Source organism: Erithacus rubecula (genome assembly GCF_903797595.1).
Source record: "Erithacus rubecula genome assembly, chromosome: 21".
NCBI classification, from domain to species: Eukaryota; Metazoa; Chordata; class Aves; order Passeriformes; family Muscicapidae; genus Erithacus; species Erithacus rubecula.
In genome coordinates this window covers 9,358,603-9,378,007 of record NC_136673.1, presented here as the reverse complement: position 1 = coordinate 9,378,007, position 19,405 = coordinate 9,358,603, and the positions used below count along the sequence as shown (strand labels likewise).

Sequence of the window (19,405 nt, the reverse complement as noted above, 5' to 3'; positions counted from 1 at the left end):
AGCAGGGTGAGTGCTGTCCCGAGGGCAGGAGCATCAGCTGATGGGTTGTCCCTCAGGATGGCTGTGCTCAAAATCAAAGTTATCTTTCTGTAAATGCCTACCCTGCTCTGTAGCATTCGAAGATCAACTTCAGTGGATCTCTCACTAATACCAAAGCACATCTGAAAGGAAGATTTACTTCTGCAAAGCAAAGGCTTTTATTAAATGTGGCATCCTTGTACCACAAGAGCAGCTCTCTCTGGCCAACAGGACTTTCCAGGCTGAAGAAGTTTAGGAACGCTTTCGACGTGCACGTCCTAATGAAGCACTTTGTGGCTCAATGGCTTTACCAAGATCCCCCATTTCCTCCTTCAGCACATCTAGCAGTGTCTGAGAATTGTCCAGTATCTGGGAAAGAAATAAAAATAGCTTATTTTTACATAAACTGTTTCTCTTATGAATTCCCTTCCCCTCTTGCTGCAAGGCAGATCAGTTGAATTGGATCTCCAGCCCTTCAGCCTTGAATTCCTGGTGATTTATTATCCTGTCTCACTGTGGGAATATCTGTGGGAGAATTTCTCTGGTTTGTTTTCATATTCTGAATATGAAAGGCCTTAAGCAATTTATCTGCCTTGGGTCATGAGGCAGATTACTTCCTGAAGCAGACTGGGGTGTTTTTGGTTGGTTGGTTGGGGTTTTTTAAGGGAGATTTCCTACCTGGGCTTTTTAGATCAGTATTAAATTGTGCTCAGCTGACCCAGTTTCAACTCTTTTCCACTATTAAAACTGCACATTTTGAGTATCTGGCTTCAAGACTAACTCAAATCTACAGTGACCTTATGTCAGACTATATCTGTTATTAATTTTCTCCTATTTTTAACTCACTGTGTACATAATCCAACAGGCCTGGTTCCTATAGTCTAGGCTACAACATATTTAGGAGACCTTGCTGCCTGTCCATCTCATCAGTTAAAAAATTTAACCCAGTGGACAATTGTAACCAAATGTGATGGTTATAGCCCCAAAAATAACCTATGTCCTGTGAGTTTGTGGAAATTATCAAGTAATCAGAGAGGAGCTGAGGAAGTGCCCCACAGGACAAGGTGCTGGAGGAAGGTGAAATCCCATGGGGGCTGGCAGAAGGCAAGGAGTGACAAACCAGAGATGCACATCCACAGGAAAGGAATTATGTTACTTTCTGTCTGTAGGACACCAGCATCTCCTCCTCACTGCCTCTTTCTGCCTCCCTGTGAGTGTCAGTTCATTTCAATACACAGGAATTCATCTGTAGGCTGGGGGTGTGACTTGGATCTCAGGTAAAGTTTCTTTTTAAAGGGGCTGTTTGTTTGTGTACCTTACAACATAAAGCTTTTAAAAGTTTATGTGTGCTTCCCCCTTCACTGCAAACTATCAGGTCTTGAAGGAGGTTGAGGAAACAGCTCCAGCTTCATCTGAAAAGTGATTGCCAGGGGAAAGCACTGACTTTGGGAGAGGAAGAGGAACTAACACAATAGTCAGTCACACTCAAAAAGGCAAATGGAAGGAGAATTTAGACAGCAGCTAATAGGAGAAAGGTGTTTCTGACACAAACTCTGCCTGGTCACCAAGAGAAGGAAGATTGTCACCTATCTGAAAAGAGGCTGGGAAGATCCTTTTAAAAAAAACCCAAAAGCAGTTGTTGTGTAATACAGAAGTGACTTCAGCTGTGCCCATCTGTGGGGATGAAGCAGTCCCTGCCTGGCAGTAACACACACAGGGGAGGTGAGAGGGTAGAGCTGTCCCAGGAACCAAACACTGGTGCCAGCCCTCATGCTGTTTGCCTCCTTCTTACCCTTTACTGCCCCAACAATTTGACTCTTTAAATGACATTGTACATTAAAGATGAAAGAAGCTACACAAAGTACTGGTCGGGGAGAGTGGCAGGCCAACATCAGCACCATCAGAGCTCCATCAGCACCATCGTTCTCTGCCTGAATTAGTAGGATTGTGGGTCAGTGTCATGTCTTTTGTTTCCTCCTTTCCCCCAAACCATGGGTCTGAGATGGCCACTTTTAGGGGTCTGTCCCAAAGGCCATTTTTTATGCATTTTGACAATAAATTTTGCCCAAGCCCAAGCAGCCCCCAACACAACCCTCTTGTGATGGGGTCTGTGTGCCAGAGCTGCATCCCAGGTCTGGGAAGTTGTTTTGGCTGCAGTGCTGTGACCCAGACAGCAGCGGTGGTTCATCGAGGTGCTCCCAACCGGCCTTCAGGTAAATACAGACCCATAAATATATACATCTCCTAAAGCTCCTCTGACACTGCAGGCTGGACTCAGGGCAAGGCTCTTCCCTCCCCCAGAGGTGCTGGCACTGCCCAGGCTCAGGCTGGAGCTCAGGGCAAGGCTCTTCCCTCCCCCAGAGGTGCTGGCACTGCCCAGGCTCCCCAGGGAATGGGCACGGCCCCGAGGCTGCCAGAGCTCCAGGAGCGTTTGGACACCAGGGATGGACAGGCTGGGATTGTTGGGGGGTCTGGGCAGGGACAGGGGCTGCACTGGGTGACCCTTGTCCACCTCAGGTTACTCTGATTCAGTGATTCCCTCGGGTCCTGTCCCTGGTCGCAGACAGCAAAGATCGCCGCCGTGCCCTCACGAGGAAGCTGCACACTGCGCTGTCCCCTCCTCTGCTCCAGGCTGAACACACCGAGCGCCCTCAGCGCTGCTCGCAGTCCGTACCTGCCCGGAGGCCGTGTCCATCTCGGCGATGGTGCGGTCGATGTGGGCTCGGGCGGAGCGGAGCCCCGCCAGGCTCTCGCTGGTGTCGGACAAGCGCCGGGAGAGCGTGGCGATGCGCGCCTGCAGCCGGCCCCGCTCCGCCTCCTCGTCCTGGATCCGCCCGCTCAGCTCATCCCGCCGGGCGCGGAGCTCCGACAGCCCTGTGGGGCAGCAGGGTCAGACGGGCGGCGCATCCTGCCCGGCCCTGCCGGCCCCGCGCACCTTGCCCGGCCCCGCTCACCCTCCTGCAGCGCCGCGTGGTGCCCCCGCAGCGCGGCCCCGGTGCCGCTCATCGCCGCGACCGGCGCCGCTCCGCCCCTTCCTGCGGCCCGAATGGAGCTCTCGGCCGCCTGGCACACGCTCAGCACGGCGCTGGTGCCGCCCGCCGCGCTGGGGCTGGTGAGCGGGGACCGCGCGGGCCCTCACGGGTGGCTGCGCTCTGCCGGGCCCGGGGCAGGCCCGACCCGCCGGCCCCGCGATGCTCCGGCCTCGGCTCCTCCCCGGCCGGGCCTCTGCGGCTCTGGCTCCGCGGGGCGGGTGGGACCGGCCGGAGCTGGGGAGGAACGGCCGGTGCTGGGGGAGGAACGGCCGGGAGCTGAGGGAGGAACGGCCGGGGCTGAGGGAGGAACGGCCGGGGCTGAGGGAGGAACGGCCGGGGCTTGGGGAGGAACGGCCGGGGCTGAGGGAGGAACGGCCGGGGCTTGGGGAGGAACGGCCGGGGCTGAGGGAGGAACGGCCGGGGCTGAGGGAGGAACGGCCGGGGCTGGAGAGGAACGGCCGGGAGCTGAGGGAGGAACGGCCGGGGCTGAGGGAGGAACGGCCGGGGCTGAGGGAGGAACGGCCGGGGCTGGAGAGGAACGGCCGGAGCTGAGGGAGGAACGGCCGGGGCTGAGGGAGGAACGGCCGGGGCTGGAGAGGAACGGCCGGGGTTGGGAGAGGAACGGCCGGGGCTGAGGGAGGAACGGCCGGGGCTGAGGGAGGAACGGCCGGGGCTGGAGAGGAACGGCCGGAGCTGAGGGAGGAACGGCCGGAGCTGCAGAGAAGCAGCCGGGGCTGAGGGAGGTGGGGAAGGACTCCTGGGTTGTGGTGTCTGTGGGGACTGTCAGGGAAGGGCCGCGGGTCCAGCCGCCCTCTCTCTCTATCACTCCGACCAGGACAGGGACCAAAAGGCCACAGCTTGCCTGGCCGTACTGTGCCTCTGCTCCCACTCTGTCTGAGGGAGCTGGTGGCCAGGGAAGGGTTTTACTCCAGAGCTCGGCATTTTGGGCACCCGGGGTGGCTCGCAACATTGCCATCAGCACCTGTGTCCTGCGACAGCCAGCAGCAGGGACAGCAGTGCTGTGTGCGGTGTGAGCCCTTCCATGGGTGGGCTGAGACCCCGGCAGGTCGCCCTGGAGGAGCAGCATCCCCCCAGTGCAGTGTGACATTAGAGTTCCTGTGTGCTCCATCAAATGCCTAACTCGTGTTCCCTCCGCTTTGCAGGCAGCTCCGAGGCCAGAGGCTGCGGGGCCGCTGCAGGATGCCGAGCTCCGGGCAGCCCTGGACGTGCTGCACTGCTACGACTTGCACTCCATCGTGGAGGAGTGGTTCATCGAGGTGCTGCAGACCGACCTGCAGGCAAATATCGCCCCCGAGTTCTGGATGTGCATCAGCCAGTATGAGAGCACGGCCGGGGAGCCCCAGTGCGCCGCGCTGCTCCTGGACGCCTTCACTCTGCTCAAGTGCCGCCTGCAGCCCTACATGAACAGCCTGGAGCTCCTGGAGCAGTGGACCAAGGCAGGCCTGCTCCTGGGCACAGGTGCTCAGACGCTGCAGGAGAAGGTCTACACCATGTTCAAAGCTATCCTCTTCTTCTCCACAACCAAATCCTTCCAGGAGATGATCCAACAGTTCTACAGCCGCACATTCAGGATATACATGAGGCAGTGGAAGAAAGGAGAAGATGGAACGAACGAGTGTGAGAGCAGCATGAGTGAGACCGAGCAGGAGAGTGACCCAGAGGAGGGTGGAGGAGAGGGCCAGCTCTGTGCAGGCTGCAACAGCAAGAGAGAGCAGTGCTGGTGCCCTGAAGCCATGGAGCAGTTCCAGCAGCTCAATGACATTCTGTAGGTGTCTCACAGGATGGTGGCTGTCACTCAGAGCAGGGAAGGGTCTGGATGGGCGTAGCAGCAGGTTTTATTGATCCCCAAGAACAGAAGGAGCTGTGTCAGGTTGTGTCATGGTGGTGGGTAGAGAACTCAACATGGACTTTCTGCTTTCAACTGGTGGTTGAACAAGAGCAGATCTTTAGAGAGAAAGTTCCTCTCCTTCTTGCTGTGAGGCCTGTGACCACAAAAAAGCAAACCAGTGCAAGGTGTCCCTGCCCACATCAGGGATTTGGACTAGATGATCTTTAAGATCTCTTCCAACCCAAACCATTCTCTGATTTTATGAAACTTCAAAAATGAAAGAGCTTTTGATGGCTATAAGTAATGTCTGTAAGGAAGATGGGATAGCAGTAGTGCCATGTGTTACATATGTAATGCTATCAGAGCCTGTGTCCTGAGCTGGGCCTGCCTCTGTGGAATGTACAGGGAGGGTGGCGCATTCACATGTAAGATTTTCTTGATTTGCTGTTGCCTTTGTTCCCACGTGCTCCTGCCGTGTCCCTGTGCCCGCAGGCGTGGGCTGAACCTGCTGGAGAGGGTGAGTGCAGACGCTGTCACCACCATCCTGCACAGGATGATCGAGGAGAGGATGGAGCAGCGCTGCCGCGGCGAGTACGAGCACTCCTTCCTCAGCGAGTTCCAGGAGGTAGGACAGCTGGGGGAGTGAGAGTCCTCCTTGGCAGATCTGCAGCTCTTGTTGGTTTTTAGCAGCTCAGGCTGAAAGCAGATTCCAGCTTAAAACACCTAGTCCAGGGTTATGACTTCCACCATGCCTTGCAGGAGAGGTGGCTAAAACTCCCCATTTTGGCTGATGCTGGAGGGGAAGGTTTGCTCTGACCTGTGCATGCAGGGCTTTCACATTTCACCTCATGATGTCTGTAGTAATGAGGCATTTTCTGTGGTTCCAGTGTACAAACCACAAGATCAACAAGTGCCACCTGGCATGCAGAAAGCCCTCCCTCTGTGTAGGTGAGCCCATAATTAGACTTTCTGTGGCTGTTCCCAGTCCTCTTCCCAGTCCCCGTGTAAAATTGGAAGTGAGGATGAGAGAGTATACTGTGGTATTGATCTCACCAGTGACCACATAGACAATTAAAATCTTTCTTTCTTTGCAGCTGCCCAGTTGCTTTGCTGCTACTTCATCTAAGTTTGTGTTGAGCTGTTTACACAACATGACTTTAAAATAAAATTCTTCTCCAGGTTATGGTTTCTCCAGGACACAATTCTGAACTCAGTTCTCCTTGCCCATGACCTTGCCCTTGCCTGTGCTGGAGAACCAGGCCAGCAGCCAGGTTCCCATGCAAGCCAGACACCTTGGATCCCTCTCTCTTTGCCATGCCAACCATTCTTGTTGCCTGCAAACATTAGGAATCTTTTTATGTTTATTTCCTCTTGGTTGTTGTGCAACACTTTTTTCACTGCACCTCATGTGAAATGCTTTGGATGACTTGGAGATTGTTTAAGGATATTTTCATTGCACCACTGAAAACACAACTAACTGCATTCTGCTCATCAGATGCTGCCCTTGCTTCTACCTCTTGTTTGGCCACAGAATATTGGAGCTTGTTGGGATTAGGAAGAGATAATTTTAAGGAAAAAATAAAGCACAGGCCTGGAAATCTAAAGGTTAGAGAAGTCTGAGAAGCAGCTCACTGAAAATTACAGGTGCTGGTGGCAAGGCCTCTTTGCTAGCACAGCAGCAGCTGCCTGGAGTGTCAGGTCACAATCAGGCTGTAACAGAGCACTCAGGGAAGATTAACTCAGAGGGAAGAATGGGTTGGTTTGATAATAATTCCTTAAAGTCATGTTATTTTGCTTCAGTTATAGTCCTGTTCTTTTGTTCTTTAGAGGAATTCTTTATCAGCTTCTCCACAGTTTTGCCCAGGTGTCCTGGCAGAACTTGTGCATTTCTTCAGTGTTTTCTTAGTCTAGTAGATAATTAAAAATAAACATCAGCAAACCAAACCTTGACTTAGCAATTTTTTCCACGCTGTCAGAATCTGAAAAAAAACCAAAACTATTATCAAGTAGTAGAGTAGTAGTAAAACACCTCATAGTATATTGGTCCTCAAATATGCTACTATCCCAGGAAGTAGCATATAGTTATTAATTGATGGGGGAAAAAAGGCATTTATTTTAAACATCTGGATATTGTAATTGAGTACATTTAAAATTTAGCAATTACACATTTCTCACTAAAGTTCAAATATAAAAAAATAACCTTTTTATGCACTTTGTTCAGGTTTCTATTTTATAATTCATGTGATGAGGCTGGTATTTGGATTTCAAGTGCCTGAGTTCTGTTGGGTGCTCTTGACTTCTTGGTATATCTTGTTTGCTTTTCACTGATTTCAGGAAATTTTGGGTCAAGGATGGTGTAGTGGGCAATTTGCTCATTTTCTTGTGAATAGGACAGCTCTGAAAATATAGAATGCATGAAACTTTGCAAGAATGGAATAGGCTGCAAGTTTTGGAATAAGCCCTGTCCTTTTTGGAGCCCAGCGCCTGCACACAGTCCGTGTTTGCCCCTTATCTTCTCACACCCAGCTGCACAGTCCATATCCTGGATCTGCAGTTAAAGTTCCAGTTCTTTCAGCTGGGCTTTCCCCAGCTATAACCCAGGCTGGGGCACATTTGAAGAGCAGCTGGGGGTGATGCTGTCCTGATCCAGCTGTCCCTGTCTGCAGTGGTGGGTTGGGATGTGGCTGTGCATCCAGCTCTGTGTTCACATCTGTGTCTCCCTTGCTGTGCAGTGGATAGAGAAGGTGATTGGGTGGCTCAGCAGGGTGTTCCTGCAGGATGGTCCCTCTGCCCAGTCCTCCCCAGAAGCCAGCAGCACCCTGAAACGCTGGCGCTGCCACGTCCAGAGGTTCTTCTACCGCATCTACGCCAGCATGCGCATCGAGGAGCTCTTCAGCATCATCCGAGGTGCTCCACCCTGGGGCTGGGGCTGGGGCTGGCTGGTGGGAGAGAGAGCTCTCTCAGTGCCACACTGCCTCCCCTCAGAGCCCGGCACTGCTCCTGAGCCCTACTTGCTTTGCAGATTTCCCAGAGTCAAAGCCTGCTGTGGAGGACCTCAAGTTCTGCCTGGAAAGGACTAACCAGAGGCAGCAGCTGCTCAGCTCCCTGAAAAGCGCTCTGGAAATGAGACTTCTGCACCCTGGTGGGTTTCACATCCCTCTCTGTATCCTGTGAGGAGCCTGGGCATGAGTGGGGATCTACTTGGAGCTGGTCTGGTTTCCTGTTTGAGGAGTGAGGGGCAGTCACCATGGCCATCACACATTCTTTGTGTTCCAGTGGGCATGGCAGCAGCAGCTGAGGGCATTCCAGCCCTCTTTGGCCTCATTTTTACACTATGGTCAGGAGCCCAAAATTTAGCTTTGGTCAAGGTGGGCAAATGCTTCTTTGCACTGTCAGGGCTCAGCTCTGAGGCTCTGTTGGTGCTCAGAACTGGTTTCTGTGCCACATGGATCTGATCTGCCCCATTGCCTTGGGCAGCAGGACAGCAAACCCTCCTCCTCTCACACCTCAGATAGAACAGAGGGGTTGTACCATCCAGACCCTTCTATCCAAGCCATTATTCTGTGCTGCAGGACTCTGACTTCCTCTGCTCCTCTCCCGTAGGAGTCAACACCTCCGACATCATCACTCTGTATATCTCAGCCATCAAGGCCCTGCGGGAGCTGGACCCTTCCATGGTTATCCTGGAGGTGGCCTGTGAGCCCATCAGGAAGTATCTGAGGTAGGAGGTGTGTGGGGCACTCTGGCACTCCTTTCCCTTCCCTTCCCTCACTGACTCCATTTCCATTTCCGTGGCAGGACTCGGGAGGACACGGTGCGGCAGATCGTGGCTGGTCTCACAGGGGATGCTGAGGGCTCGGGTGACCTGGCAAACGAGCTCTCCAAAGCTGACCCAGTGACCCTGGAGAATGGCCAGGAGAGTGATGATGACATCTCAGAGCCAGGGGACTGGGTTCCTGACCCAGTGGATGCAGATCCAGGTGAGATGCCAAGCCCAGCAGTCCTGGCAGCCGGCTGGTTTCCCTGGTGGGCTGTAGCCTTGAGCAGCTCATTTGCTGGTCCCCTGGGCTGGGCTGGGCTGGGGCAGGTCCCTGTTAATCTCACACTGTTGTCTGTTGGATTCCATCAGGGAAATCCAGCTCCAAGCGTCGCTCCTCAGACATCATCAGCCTCCTGGTGAGCATCTATGGCAGCAAGGACCTGTTCATCAACGAGTACCGCACGCTGCTGGCTGACAGGCTGCTGCACCAGTTCAACTACAGTGCTGAGAGGTGAGGCCCCAGTGCCCACACCAGGGCTGCCATGGCAAAATCACCTGCTGTCTGAAGGTAGAGCCTGTCTATAGCTGTTTGTGGAGCCAGCAGTGCCTTTTGCTATTTCCTTTGCAGTTTTGAGTTTGCCTCTAGAATTCCTTGTTCAATTCTGCCCTTGGCTTGTGCTGATAGAGCAGCATGTAGGAATTTGGAAGCACTCACACACTCTTAGCTCCATCCCACATCTTGTGATGGCCCCCTCAAATGGAAGGGATGGAAGATGTGTGTTTCTAAAAGTTCCACCTGAACATGAGGAAGAACTCCTTTGCTGTTAGGTGGAACAGGAGCCCAGAGAGGCCATGGGTTCTCCTTCCCTGGAGATACTCCAAACCCATCTGGAACAACCCTGAGTGACTACCCCAGGGGATCCTTCTTGAGTAGGGAGGTGGAACAGGATGAGCTCCAGTGCTCCCTTCCAGCCTGAACCATTCTGGGATTCTATCTTCAAAAAGTTGCTGGCCTAGAGGAGATGGCTGTTCCTCACATGGGTACCAGAAGCCATCCTGGGCAGACACTGTGCCTTGCAAGGCTTCCTAGGAAGAGCACCCTTGTGCCAGGAACTTCCTTTTTTTGGCTGTGTGGGGAGGGGTGGAGGCCAAGCCAGATTTGTCCATCTGAAGGCCCCTTGCCTGATCTGCTGCATCCCTTTCCAGGGAAATCCGTAACGTGGAGCTGCTGAAGCTGAGGTTTGGTGAAGCTCAGATGCACTACTGTGAAGTCATGTTAAAAGTAACTCCTTTTATTTTTTAAATTCAAGTCCTGGGTGTTTGAGCCCATTGGGGAAGGGGAGGGACTTGAGGAGTGACCCAAAAAGGATCTTTTAGGAAAGTGGGCATTCTGGAATGCCAGTGGGGGGCTGATTTGGGACAGGCAGAAGTGCTTTTAAATCATGTCTGGTTTTAAGGTCTGAGGGCTGGATTATCAGCTCTGGGGAATGGTTCCTCTGGTGCTGCTGTCTCTCCTGCCATTCCAGCAGTATCTTGGCATTGAAGAGCTGTGCTCATCCAGCCCTTCTGGGGTTGGGACTCTGGAGTTTGATTCTTTTGGAGCACTCCAGGAAGATGTGGAGGGCCTCCAGTGAAGGCAGTGTTGAGTTGTAACCCCTTCCTCTAACATCCCACAAATTTTTCTGAGTATTTAGCAGACTTCCAAGTAGACACACATGATCGTGTCCTTTCCAGTGTCCCCAGTATAGTTTGGAGAGAACACTGTTCACCTTGTTCAAGGCTCTCCTTCACTGATAGTCAGCAGTGACTCTGGAGGGCAGGAGCCACCTCTCCTGCTGCTGTTGCAGGACATGGCTGACTCACGGCGCATCAACGCCAATATTCGGGATGAGGAGGAGAAGCTCCCTGAGGAGGAGAGGCCTCCCTTCAGCCTGGTGGCTGTCATCCTGTCCAGTGAGTTCTGGCCACCACTCAAAGAGGAGAAGCTGGAGCTGCCAGAGCAGGTCAAGGAAGCCATGGAAGCATATTCCAAGAAGTATGAGAAATTAAAGGTGAGCCTGCCTTAACCCTCCTTATGAAAGCTTTATCCAGTCCCCTTTAACTGCTGGTTGGACCAGGCTGTTGCAGTGGGGTTTGCAATAACCCTGCACTTGGTGAGCAGCTTCCCCCTTTTCCCAGGCCATGAGGACTCTGAACTGGAAGTACCACCTGGGGCTGGTGAGCCTGGACGTGGAGCTGGCTGATCGCACGCTCTCCCTGTCTGTGTCCCCTGTGCACGCCGCCATCATCCTGCACTTCCAGACCAAGAGTGAGTGATGTGCTTCCATGGGTGGGAAAGCCACATTCCTCAGGCAGCTGGAGGCTCTGAGAGCTCTGGCAGGAGGATAAGACTGGTGCATGGGTTTGGATCTCTCCAGCACCCAGCAGGGTCAGCTCTGCACCCCTCTCCTTGTGTCTGGCAGTGCCTTCCCTGCCTTACCCAGCTTCCTACCAAATCCTGGCAGGCTCAGGTGTGGGAAGTGTCCTGTTCTCCCTCTCCTCTCTGATCCCCATGGTCTCTGCAGGCACCTGGACACTGACAGAGCTGAGTGAAGTGCTCAAGGTGCCTGTGACATCACTGAAGAGGAAGATGACACTGTGGCTGCAGCAGGGAGTCCTGCGGGAAGAGCCCGAGGGCACCTTCACTGTCATTGAGGAGGAGCAGAAGGACCAGGTGGAGAAGGTTGTTCTGATTGACAGTGATGAGGAGGGGGACTCTGCCATGGCCTCACAGGCTGACCAGAAGGAGGAGGAGCTGCAGGTACCTGCCCTATGGACATGCAAACATTTTCTATTTTGGGTTTGGGGAATCTGATCATTATGAATTCAGTTTGCACTATAGATTCACATTTTCCACTGCAAGTGGCTGAGTCCAGTGGCTGGGTTTTGAAGTGGGTATCTCTTGGTTACTCTCTTGGTGCTGGATCACAGCCTTCCCTCCAGACAAGTGCCCAGCTGCTGAGTCAGGAAACCATTTGGAAATCTCCAGATTGGTTTTTTTTTTCAGTTTAAAAACAGAAAAAAGTCCAAGACATGATTTCATATTTGAAAATAGTCATAATTTGTTTGGATGCACCCGAGGAACACTTTTTGGCACTTCTGACTGCCCAAAAGACTTACCCAGCACTAACAGCTGGATCTTTGCCTTCTCTCTGTTGTGGTTCCTGGACATTTCCAGTGTCTTTCCTGGCTGTGAGTCACACTGTGTGTGTGTTGTGCAACACAGCATTGTCATACTGGTGTTCACCCACAGAGGGTCATGCTTGTGCTGCACGTCAGATCCCACTGTCTGACTCTGTGTCCAAGCATTTTGCTGCTGTTCTTGGATATGTCCTGTTTAAAGACACCATGCTCATGGCTGAGAGCAGAACTTACTGCCAGCTGCATTCCTGCCTTGTTTGGGGTATTTGCTTTATGCTGTAGTGTCAGTCATTCACTGTGGCCTGTGTTTCTCTGCAGCTGTTCTGGACGTACATCCAGGCCATGCTGACCAACCTGGAGAGCCTGTCCCTGGAGAGGATTCACAGCATGCTCAAGATGTTTGTGATGACTGGCCCTGTGGTGACTGAGATTGATATCCAGGAGCTGCAGGGGTTCCTGCAGAAGAAGGTACGGGACCAGCAGCTCATCTACTCGGGGGGCGTCTATCGCCTGCCCAAGAACTGCAATTGAAGGACTGGCCTGGGTGTCCCTGCCCCCTGGGCACCCTGCCTGTGCCTGAGCTCTGCTCCTGAGTGCCACCAGCTCTCAGTGTCCTGCTGGGGGGTTCTCTCTGTCCTGGGGGTTTGCTGCACCCCCTTCTCCAAATGGGTGTCACTTTGCACATGGAGGCAGCTCAGCAGCAGCCTGGATACCCCACAGTGTCTGGCTCTGCTCCCCACATTCCTTCCTCCCCTATGTGAGTGTCTGGGCCCACCTCCCTGGTTAATAAATAACTGTAGGCTTCTTTTTCCAATGGTGCCAACTCCTTTCTTTCCTCTTGGCACCTCCCCATGCTGGAGTGGCAGGCAGGAAACTCCCCAGTCTGCCAGGCAGTGTCCCCCTTTCCTTGGGTCTCCATGTGCAGCCCCAGGGGGTTTTGGGAGGGGGCTGTTGGCTCCAGCTGCTGTCTGGGGCTCTGTGTGTGGCTAAAGCAGTGTCTTGCAGCTGGATGTGATGAGTGAGACCCTGCCCAAAAACAAGGCTCAGTGCTGTCTCTGGCAGGGAGGGAACAACTCCAGGCTGCCCTTGTTTGGGACTCTTAAATTGTGTGGAATCATTTTGTTGTGGGATGAAGAATGCTTTAGATGGATGAGATGCAGCAGTTCTTCAGGGCAAGCTGTTAGTCCTGGGGAGATCAGTGGATTATCCAGGCTCTGGTGGGATTGCTTTGCCCTGGCACAGGTACCTGTGTGTGCCCCAGCACCACAGGGCTGTCCTTGGGGACAGTGTTCTGGGGAGCTTCAGTTGCTGGCACCACACGAGGGAATTGGGTGGGATAATCCCAGAGCTCCTGGGTAAACACTGTGCCCCCCACCCAGCTGTGGAGCAGTTTCAGGGTTGTATCACATCCCCACTCCATGGTGTTCAGGCTCCCTCAGTCCTCTTTTCCACATGGGTTTTGCTCATCAGGAGGAGTATGCTGGGAAAATCTGGCTTTCACTGAAAATGTTTTCTGTGAAGCAGCCAATGAGTTTCCACAGCCCAAGGAGTCCTCCTGTGCTGAATCTTCAGTCCCATCCTGTGAGTGCTGTGGCAGCTGGAATTGAGACTTAACAGAGCCACAGCTAAGACATGGGAGCAGCTGTGAGTGTGGCCTTCCACCCAGGTGTGTGGGAGACCTGTGGAACATAGAAATCACCCCCTGTTTAACACTGAACCTTTTTTCTCAGTGCCTAAAGCCCATGAGTCCCTGTGGCATCCCTCTTGCAGCTGCAGGCAGCAGGGTGCAGCAGTTCTCTCCCCCTTGGGCACGTTGGTATTTTCCTCTGAGTAAAGCACAATTTCTTGATCCCCCTGGGGCACTTTGTTCCAGGCTGGCAGGCATGTGGCACTGGGAACATGGTGCATCCTGTTGGGAAGGTTCCTTGTGCTGAAGAGGATCTGGTGATAACTGAATAACCCCCAGTCTGTGATTAATTCAGGTAAAGCTAAAAAAACCCCAAAGGTCAGCAAATCCACAATGGCATCAGCAGGGAAAGGATGAACATCCATTCCTGAGTGCCTGAGGAACCTTTCCTTCTCTCTCAGCTCTTAACTTCTCTCCACTCTTTTTTATTATATTTTATTTTTTCATGAAAGAACACTGAGCACATGGAAGGATGTGGAAGTGGGGGTCAGTGGGGTCAGTGCCTGCCAGCCCCATCCCACAGAGTGTCTGGGGTGTGCCAGCCCTGTCCCACAGTGTCCCAAGGAGTGTCTGGGTGTGCTGTGGCTGTGACGGGGCAGCAAAAGTCTCCCTTTGATGTGGGGAGATGAAAGCAGCTGCCAGCTTGGAGCAGAGCTCAGCAGAGAGCCAGAGCCACTGCTGGGACGTGGCCCAGGGTGACTCAGGGCCTTGGCTGTGTCTGCTTTGCTTATGGATGCAAAAATATTGATTTATTTATGTGTTGTGCAGGTGGATTTATTGCTCTGTGGTGCTTCCTCACCCCCAGTGCAGGGGCTGTGGGGCAGTGAGTGTGTCCTGTACCCCATCCCAGCAGCATTCTCAGACTCTGGCATGAGATGAGGGGCACTCCCAGCCCTTCCCAAAGCCATGGCAGTGCCTGGAAGGGCAGGGGATGAGCATCATTCCCATCCTGCCTTTTCCCAGCTGCCTCATGCTGCCCCAAGGCCTCACCCATGGGGTGTGATGAGTTTGTCCATGCTGAGCCAGAGGATGAGCAATGCCACCACTGAGGGGACCTGGAGTCACCTCTGCCCTGGGAGGTCCTGGCCTGCTGGAGCCAGAGCCACCAGCTGAGCTGTGCTGTGGTTGTTTCAAAGTGTTACAACAGGAAAAAATCGCGTTTAATGACTGTTTCAGCCTTCATGGAATATAAAAGTTAATTGAAACAAGCTGGAAATGTGATTTTTTTCAGGGTGAACAGAGGAAGCTGAGGGGGGGAAAGGGCTTTGTGCTGTTCCCTGTGCCTCTTGCTGTGCAGCCCTGTTCCCTCAGCCTAGAGCTGAGTCTGCTGGCCAGGGCAGTCCCTGTCCCAGGCTTTACCTCATGCCACAGGAAATCACTCCCACTCCAGAGGAAAGAAAGAAAAACATATTTATAGCTCAAAAATGCACATAACATCATAGAACCATAGACTCAGAATGACCTGGGCTGGAAAGGACCTTAAAGCCCATCTCATCCCACCCCCTTCCATGGGCAGGGACACCTTCCACCAGCCCAGCTTGCTCCAAGCCCTGTCCAGCCTGCTTCACTCCTTGAATGCTTGGGAGTGGCTCCAGTTCTTTGGGGGAGTGTTACAGAGCCCTTGGTGGGTGATACAGACCCTGCTGTGGACCTTGGGAAGTGTTACAGTCATTTTCTCCAGTTTCCACTTGTGGCACAGTGTGACATCAATGGCCCTGGGGGATGCTGGTGGTGGGACACTGTTGGTGACAGGAGGAGTGCTGCAGGCACTCGCTGCTCTCCATATTTTTCATATAATTTCCCAAATTTTCCATTTTTTTCCAGATGTACCCCTTCTGTTTTAAAAAGTAGTGTGAGCCACAACTTCCCAGGTGCAGCAGTGCTGGTCCCTGCCCTCTCCCACTGCCTGGAGGGTGCCTCATGGCATGGCCCCACACATCAGGGGCTTAACCTGCAAAACACATTTTTCTTAGATTTTACCTCTTTTTTAGCAAGGTAGGGATGGAGCTCAGCTGAAGGAGAAAGAAGCAGCAGATTCAGCTTGTTTTTTAGGTCATCTGACCCAGCACCCTCTGCATGGCTTGAAAACAAGAAATGAGATAAAAGTCCTCTGACACAGAGCACTCCCCTCATTTACCTTGGTCTATTTATAAACTGTTTGGAAGGGTCATGATAACCCAGGCAGGATGCGGGGGACATTCCCCAGCCCAGCATAAACTGTTTGGGTTATTTAGGACGTGTTAAAGCTGCTCACAGAGGCTGGAAACTTTTGCTAAGAATGAGATTGGGAAGAGTGAGGGGTCTGGCTTGATGGCCCCCAGAATGCATCCAGGGAATTTACCCTGGATTGAGGATTCAGGAGGGCTGATGGTTCAGGGAGCCCAGGGACCAGCAGCAGCAGTTCAGGGCAGATCAGCACAAGGTGGGTGATGTAAAAGGGAAAAAATCCACCCACCAGCCCAGTCCAGAGCTGATGTGGCTGTGGAGCTGGGGGGTCACACTGCAAAAGGGCAAAGCCATGCTTGGAAAAAAGACCCTTGGGTCCAGGAATGACCTTCCAGGGCTGGATTCTGCACCTCTGCCAGGGGCTGCTGACCCCACGTGGGGTCCTGCCCACCATGGGTCAGATTATTTCATGATATTCTTTTATTCTTCCCTGTCTGGGGTTGCAGGACAAGCTGGCTCCAAGGTCAGGGCCTGTGGAGGTTCTTGAGGGTTTTTGTCCCAACCTGGGCCCCATTTCCCCCTCTCCACTTGCAGCCTCCTCCTTTCAGTTCCAGGGCTCCCTGCCTGCTGCAGGCTTTATATCCATGGGCCATATTTCTCATCTCTACATCCACTTTCTGCTGGCTCCAAGCCCGTGACCTCTTCAGCTGCTTTTAATTTATTTTTTTATCAGTTTTCCTTTTTTTCTGCAGAGTTTCTCTGGGCAAGGCCAATGCTGCAAGTATGGCACACTCCATCCTGGAGCTCTCACTCTGGACCCATTCTGAGCTCTCAGCACCCCAAAGGGACCCTGGGTGCTTCATTCACCTAATTCTGGTTTCTCAGAGTGCACAGATTTGTCCGTGTCTGGGATGCAGCTGCTGCTCCTCAGCCCTAGAAATGTTCTGCCTAAATAGACAATGTGCAAAAACATGAAGGAAATCTCTGAAATTGCCACATAAGTTGGTGCCACCGAGCTCTGGCAATGCCTCCTGGTGGGTCCCAAACCCGGGGCTGCCCAAAGCACAGGCTGGCACCAAAATCTCTGCTCAGGGCACCGTGCCCCTGTCCCTGGGACATTCTCTCCCCTCTCGGTGTGGGAGAGGCTGTGTTTGTGCAGGATTTGCATCCGTGGCTGCAGGAAGGGCTGTGGCACCTCTCGTCCCCATCCTGGCCCCGAACCCGTTTCCTCCCCGCGGGGCCCTGCGGGGGCAGGGGGGGTGGGGCTGGCCTGGGCACCGCGGGGACACGGGGACAGGGCTGGTGCCTCCAGGCCATGGGGACACGGGGACAGGGCTGGTGCCTCCAGGCCATGGGGACACGGGGACAGGGCTGGTGCCTCCAGGCCATGGGGACAGGGCTGGTGCCTCCAGGCCATGGGGACACGGGGACAGGGCTGGTGCCTCCAGGCCATGGGGACAGGGCTGGTGCCTCCAGGCCAGGGGGACACGGGGACAGGGCTGGTGCCTCCAGGCCAGGGGGATACGGGGACAGGGCTGGTGGCCTCCAGGCCATGGGGACAGGGCTGGTGCCTCCAGGCCAGGGGGATACGGGGACAGGGCTGGTGCCTCTAGGCCATGGGGACAGGGCTGGTGGCCTCCAGGCCATGGGGACAGGGCTGGTGCCTCCAGGCCAGGGGGACATGGGGACAGGGCTGGTGGCCTCCAGGCCATGGGGACACAGGGACAGGGCTGATGCCTCCAGGCCAGGGGGACAGGGCTGGTGGTCCCAGTTTGCCCCCTCCACGCACTGTCCCCCCATTGCACTGCCCTGATGTGCCCCCTAAGGCACAGCTCCCCCATATACACATCCCACACATCCCTCACCCGCAGGCAGTGCCACCCCCCAAAAAAACAACCCCACAACACCCCAAAAATCATTACCTCTGTGCCTGCATGTCCCCACCCAACCCCCCAGCATGTCCCCTCCAATTTGGGGTGCTGGAGGTCCCCAAAGCCTCGTGGGGATAGGGGAGGGACACACAGCCCCACAGCAGGGCCAGGACCAGCTCAAGGGGATATTTGGGCTGGGAACATAAGCAGCTTTTCCATCATCCTGTCCTACTTGTCCCACATGGGACAGACACCTCCTGGTGCCATCGATGCCCCTGCCCTCCTCAGGTGCTCCCCAGCATTTTTTGTTGGCAGCTCCAGACCCAGCCTGTGATTTTGGAAATGGCAGAAACACCAGGACAGTGTCTCCAGCCCTGCACCACCTTGTCATCTGTATGGCCACTTCATGGCTGGCAGTGGCCAAGCCAAGGAATGGCTCAAACTCCTTCCCAGTTAGAGCGGAACAGGAATTTTTGGGCTGTTGAGGCTCACTGGCAGCCCTTGAGGGGGGTGGCAGCTTACTTCTCAGATGTTGAATCTTTCAGAGCTTTGTGGGGCACTGTGTTTTGGGAGATTTTTAATGGTTACCAACCACTCTGCTTGAGAGGAGTTCTTCCTTCTCAAAAACCTGAATTATCCAGAAGAGCATCTCTCTTCATGGCTCCCAAAACACTTGCCAAGCTCCTCTTAATGGGATCTCTGCTTTGGGTCAGCCCTGGCCAGCTTCCCGACCCCAAGAGCAGCTCCCAGCTGCTGTGAGCTCCAGCTGGGCTCCTGTGCCTTTGTGACACAGAAATCCCCACATTTGCAAGGATTTGCCAGGCAAATCCTGCTGGCCACAGCAGAGGCACGTGCAGCTGCCTGGCACAGGGCTGGAGAGAGTTGCTTGGAGAATCCTCTCCCCTAAAGTTTGGGGAATAGTGTCCACCACAGCCAGGGTGGGATCTGCGCTGTGATGAACCAAAACCCCTCAAATTCAGGAGGTTTTCCCCTTTGTTTTTGGTCCTGTGCAGCTGGGCTCACAGGGTGCAGGTTACAGCTGAGGACTGTCAAAACACAGAGCTTGAAATACCAGCAAGAGCTCACTCTGGGCTTCTTCTTTACCAAATGGGCTTGTTTGGGGAGGAAAGCCTTGGCCAGGTTGTGCAAGGGCAGGTGAGAGGTGGGACCTGCCAGGGTGTTCCGGGCTGAAGGAAACGGGAGTGCAGTGAGGATGAACTTTCACACTGCTGGGTGAGGAAAACCCCCTCTGCTTCCTGCTCTGAAGGGATGGAATGGTTTTCCCCAGGGAGTTTTTGTGCCCACACCAGAACATGGTCCCATGGCCGCTGTGCAGGCTTGGCTCTGGCTGTCCCCATGTCCCCATGTCCCCATATCCCCGTGTCCCCATGTTCCCGTGTCCCCTTGTTCTCGTGTCCCCATGTCCCCTTGTCCCCATGTCCTCATGTCCCCATGTCCCCATGTCCCCATATCCCCGTGTCCCCATGTTCCCGTGTCCCCTTGTTCTCGTGTCCCCATGTCCCCATGTCCCCATATCCCCGTGTCCCCGTGTCCCCGTGCTGCCCGGACAGAGCACCCGAGAGCTTTGGGAGGGCTGCGGTCAGCAGAGAAAGGAGCGGCTGCAGCCAGGACCTGCCCAGGGACCAACGAACAACCCTGAACTTGTTTTTCCACACTCATTATTATTTACAGAGTCGCTCCTTTCCGCAGACTGACGCGGTTTTCTCCTCGCCCTCCTGCAGGCGAGGGGAAGCACCCGAGCACCGCGCCAGCCCAGCGCAGCCTCGGGGCAGCGTCACCGCCGTGACCTTTGGGCGGCGGTTCCGGGCTCTGAGTAAGGCC

General features: G+C 54.1%; 2 protein-coding genes across 2 annotated transcripts; one reads left to right on the top strand and one right to left on the bottom strand.

The window, feature by feature from the left end:
• Window positions 1-173: 173 nt before the first annotated feature.
• LOC306811026 (uncharacterized protein) lies at window positions 174-3,100 on the bottom strand. Its single transcript, XM_079324278.1, has 3 exons — window positions 2,973-3,100; window positions 2,693-2,892; window positions 174-387 (listed from the first exon to the last, which is right to left on the bottom strand). The coding sequence occupies exons 1-3, from the start codon at window positions 3,022-3,024 to the stop codon at window positions 271-273; spliced, it is 369 nt and encodes a 122-aa protein (XP_079180404.1). The 5' UTR covers window positions 3,025-3,100; the 3' UTR covers window positions 174-270.
• ANAPC2 (anaphase promoting complex subunit 2) lies at window positions 3,012-12,653 on the top strand. The gene is made up of 13 exons (XM_079324246.1): window positions 3,012-3,130; window positions 4,214-4,836; window positions 5,392-5,524; window positions 7,632-7,806; window positions 7,922-8,041; window positions 8,503-8,620; window positions 8,698-8,879; window positions 9,029-9,170; window positions 9,866-9,941; window positions 10,507-10,710; window positions 10,838-10,967; window positions 11,224-11,459; window positions 12,158-12,653. The coding sequence occupies exons 1-13, from the start codon at window positions 3,065-3,067 to the stop codon at window positions 12,368-12,370; spliced, it is 2,418 nt and encodes an 805-aa protein (XP_079180372.1). The 5' UTR covers window positions 3,012-3,064; the 3' UTR covers window positions 12,371-12,653.
• The last annotated feature ends 6,752 nt before the right edge of the window (window positions 12,654-19,405 follow it).